Source organism: Lipotes vexillifer, unplaced genomic scaffold (genome assembly GCF_000442215.2).
Source record: "Lipotes vexillifer unplaced genomic scaffold, Lipotes_vexillifer_v1.1 scaffold1201, whole genome shotgun sequence".
NCBI lineage: Eukaryota > Metazoa > Chordata > Mammalia > Artiodactyla > Lipotidae > Lipotes > Lipotes vexillifer.
Genome location: NW_006783542.1, coordinates 2,420,785 through 2,425,070, shown reverse-complemented (window position 1 = coordinate 2,425,070; position 4,286 = coordinate 2,420,785). Strand labels below are relative to the sequence as shown.

The window sequence follows — 4,286 nt, the reverse complement described above, 5'->3', positions numbered from 1 at the left end:
TTCCTGCTTTCTAAACTATAACTTTTGTTTATAACTTCAGTCCTTCAACACAGCAAAACAAAAACCGTAAAAAATAAGTGTTGTTAGTATAAATTAGTTTACTCTGAAAATGGCTAGGTTCTGTTATTGATATAATTAGATCTAAACTCTTGTGTCAGAATCCTTCATACTCCATCCCTACTTTAGAAAATAACTCATTGAATTTACATGGTGACTTGCTTGGTGGATCTTACATTCTCCCCGCTGCCCCTAATTAAGCTTAAGAGAAAATTTATTTCAGTGTCTTGAGCTTGGATTTCAGGGTTCCCTGAACCCTGAACACCTTTTCCTCTGAGGTGTTTCTATGAAGTGACACTTATTTTTGCTTAGTGGCTTCCTTTCGGAGGAAACTCTGAGGAAGGCATTTTGGGAGGCCAGATTGAGATGTATGAAGTTGAAGAATCCATCTTAGTTAGCTCAACCAAGTGTAAATGATACATTTACAATGTTAAGAGGAATTCTTGATCTTGTGACCTTCATTTTATGCTTTTGGGTTCACAGGCCAGTAAATGGGGGCAGATGGAATTTTCTTTGAGGGATCATAAAATATTCATGGGCCAAAGCTTAGAAAATAAGGACCAATAGTCATCAAAATACCACCATCTCCTCGTTGTTGGCATTTTCCATCTTGACCCCCCCACCCCCACCCCCGCCCCATGTTGATGGGTCTTTCTGATCTGTTATGAGTTGCTGGCTTTAGAAGAGACCTCTCGCTCTGTTCTTTAATAGTTGAGCAAGCCACATGGGGCTAGACTCTGGACCTAGAGAGGTAGGTGAATGAACTCGTGCATTCGGGGACTCACAGTGTAAGGGAAAGACAGCGTTTACACAGATCACGGAAGAGTGGTGTGGTTTGACAGTGGTGTTGACTCGGGGGCTGAGCCATTAACTCTGAAAGGGCTGGAAAGGGCTCCTAATGGCGTTTGAACTGAGGCGTGGGCTCTGAAGGGGAGTGCGTGTGGCAGAGAGTTGAGGAGGAGGCCCTCCCTGTGGAGGGCTGTGCTCCTGCTGCTGTTGCTAACTGCAGACTTGGCCTGTCAGAGCCCGGAAAGGCATGTTCCAGCACAGGGCGGGGCCTCAGCCCGCACGGCCTTGTGGCCTGGGTGCTGCTTGAGAATTGGCATTTCCATCAAGTTCCCAGTTGCTATTGCTGCTTTTGGTCTGGGAACTACATTTTGGAGAACCGCTGGTGGAGAAATATGTATTGAAAGGCATCTAGTAGTATTACTATTATGTAGTAGTTTGTTCAGTCTGAGGATTTTGTGCCTAGAGCAATATAGGTGTTTTTTGGGTAGAGGGAAAAGGGGAATTGCTGGTGGGACGTAAGTTTGAGGCCCAAATCAAGAAGATCTCTGTGTGGAATGAGATCCTTGAAATAGAGTGGAATTTCTTCAATTGGTGGTAGGAGATCCTATTTCAGTATGATAATATTTGGAAAGATGTGTCCTGATCCTGGATGTAGCCAGATTTTTGTGGTGTAAGCTGTTTGCTCTCGAGATACTTAGCAACCTGGCAGTCTGGGGAACTACTCCATCTTGTGGCAGAAATGAATCTCTTTAGGTAATATTCAGCCATACTTTTTTCCCTACCCTTTCTGGAGAATCATCTGATAGTCTATGTCTAGATTGTCTTTTGTGAGGATGTCACTGAAAATCTCCAATTTCTGTCTCCTTAGGTTTACCGAACTAATCAGTGTGCTGGGGAGTTTGTGATCACATTTCCAAGAGCCTACCACAGCGGTTTCAATCAAGGTTTTAATTTCGCTGAGGCCGTTAACTTCTGCACTGTCGATTGGGTGTGTAATTATGACCTAGCAAGCCTTTTAACATTTACCGTTTTTCCTGCAGAAATGGTATAGAATGCTTAGAAGCTGTCATGTGTCTAGTTGCTTAAACCAGTTGCTGCTGAAATGGCAGGTCGGCCAGCTGTGTACCTTCCCAGCAGGAGAGGCCCTGGCCCTGCAGTGTCAGCCAAGACCTGGTGAAGAGTCTGCTGAGTGACGTTTTGGCTGAAGCTTAGTATCTCATTGCAAACTGATAACAAACAGTTCCAGTCTTAAGACTGTACTTTATGCAGCACTGGCTTAAATTATCCAAACAGTAATTTTTAATGACATTTGATTTCAGGTAGTCGTAAAGTGGAGTTTTTATATTAGTATTAATACTTTTCATTTGCCTAAGAAGAACTACCTAGTTTAAGTGGGTGTGGTGTTAAATCTAATAAATTATGACCTTCGGTGCTTTTTTTTTTTTTTTTTTTTTTTACTAATACCGGGTTGGCCAAAAAGTTCCTTCAGGTTTTTCCGTAACATGTCAGGGAAAAACCCAAATGAACTTTTTGGCCAACCCAGAATAGTTGGCCCAATAAAATAGTACCCAGTAGTAATACCTACATCTGTAATTATTTTCTGTTCTATAGTTTTTAGAGCATTATTGTTCCCTGAAGTAGATTAACCACACCAGTTCCACACAGTTGTTTCAGGAAATGTGTAAATTCATATTTCCAATTAGGTTCTACATTGTTGTAGACATTACTGCATTATTAATACGTTGGGTTTTTAAACCAGATTTTAATCAATGTACCTAATTTGCCAGATCCTTGAGATGCAAAGATTTTAAAATGTCCAAGGCTTGTTAGAGTCGAGTTTTGGGATTGATATATGATATCAGTATATGACCCAAGATGTGATATTTGGTAATTGATAATAAAGGTCAGGAGTCTTTGGAAACAGGAAGGAGAGAGATGAATGTCACGTGTCCTCCCTGTCTTTTGGCGCAGCTGCCCTTAGGCCGACAGTGCGTGGAGCATTACCGCCTGCTGCACCGCTACTGTGTATTTTCCCACGACGAGATGATTTGCAAGATGGCCTCCAAGGCGGACGTACTAGACGTTGTAGTGGCATCAACTGTTCAGAAAGACATGGCCATTATGATTGAGGACGAGAAGGCTCTAAGGGAAACTGTTCGTAAATTGGTAAGGTTTCTGGAACCCCAACTGCATGTCATTGGGTGTTACTTAGTAAAGTTCTTAGGCACTTCGATACCATTTTAAGGAAACTTTTCCTTAGTCTAATTTCCTTTAAGACCATTCTAATAGATGTATATTGACATCTCATTGTGCTTTTACTTTTCATTTTTCTAATGGCTAATGATATATTGAACATCTTATCATGTATTTATTTGCTACCTGCATATGTATCTCTTTGGTGAAGTGTCTGCTCACATGTCTTGCTCTACCCCTTTTTCATTGGATTGTTGGGAGACTTCTCTTTATTCTAGACACCAGTCCTTTATCAGATAAGTGTTCTGCAAGTATTTTCTTCCAGCTAGTGGCTTGTCCTTTCATTTTCTTAGCAGTGTCTTTCAAAGAGCAGAAGGTTTTCATTTTGATGAAGTTTAGTTTATCAGTGTTTTCTTTTATGGATCTTTTTTGGTGTGTCGTCCTTAAGAAATCTTTGCCTAACCAAAGTCACAAAGGTTTTCTCACATGTAGTCATCTAGATTTTCTAGTTTTAGATTTTACATTTAAGTCTTTAATCCTCTTAAGTAATTTTTGTTTATGGCAAGGTGTGGGTTGAGATCATTGTTTTTGCATATGGCTGTCTAACTGTTCCAGCAACATTTCTTGAAAAGACTCCTTTTTCCACTGAATTGCCCTGGCACCTTTGTTGAAAATTAATTCACACCTGTGTGGAGCTACTTCTGGACTCTGTTCTAGTCTGTTAGTCTGTGCATTTGTCCTGTTGCTAATAACATATGGTCTTGATTACTGTAACTTTCTAATAAGTTTTGAAATGAGGTAGTGTGAGTCCTCCAACTTTGTTCCTTTTAAAAATTGTTTTGCCTATTTTAGTTCCTTTGCTTTTCCATATAAAGTTTAGAATCAGCTTACTGATTTCTACCAAAAAGCCTCTTGGCATTTTGATTGGAACTGCATTAAACCTATGGATAGTTTGGGGGAGAATTGACATCTTAACAATACTGAGTCTTCCAATCCATGGACATAGTTTATCCCCTCATTTATTTAGGTGTTCTTGATTTCTTTCAGTATTTTGTAGACTGCAGCACACAGATTTTACACATATTTTCTTGGATTTATAATTAGGTATTTCTTATTTTTTGGTACTATTATGAATGGTACTTTAAAATTTTTTTCGATTTCCATTTGTTTATTGCTAGTATTTAAAAATACAGTTGAGGGCTTCCCCGGTGGCGCAGTGGTTGAGAGTCCGCCTGCCGATGCAGGGG

The 4,286-nt window shown here is 40.2% G+C and overlaps 1 protein-coding gene across 1 annotated transcript in view; it reads left to right on the top strand.

Moving 5' to 3' along the window:
- The window catches only part of KDM5B (lysine demethylase 5B), a 64,968-nt gene that overhangs the window by 40,799 nt on the left and 19,883 nt on the right, over positions 1 to 4,286 (top strand). The window contains exons 10-11 of the mRNA XM_007456157.1: positions 1,715 to 1,834; positions 2,818 to 3,012. Of these exons, the coding sequence (XP_007456219.1) occupies positions 1,715 to 1,834; positions 2,818 to 3,012 (315 nt within the window). The remainder of the gene's footprint in view (positions 1 to 1,714; positions 1,835 to 2,817; positions 3,013 to 4,286) is intronic.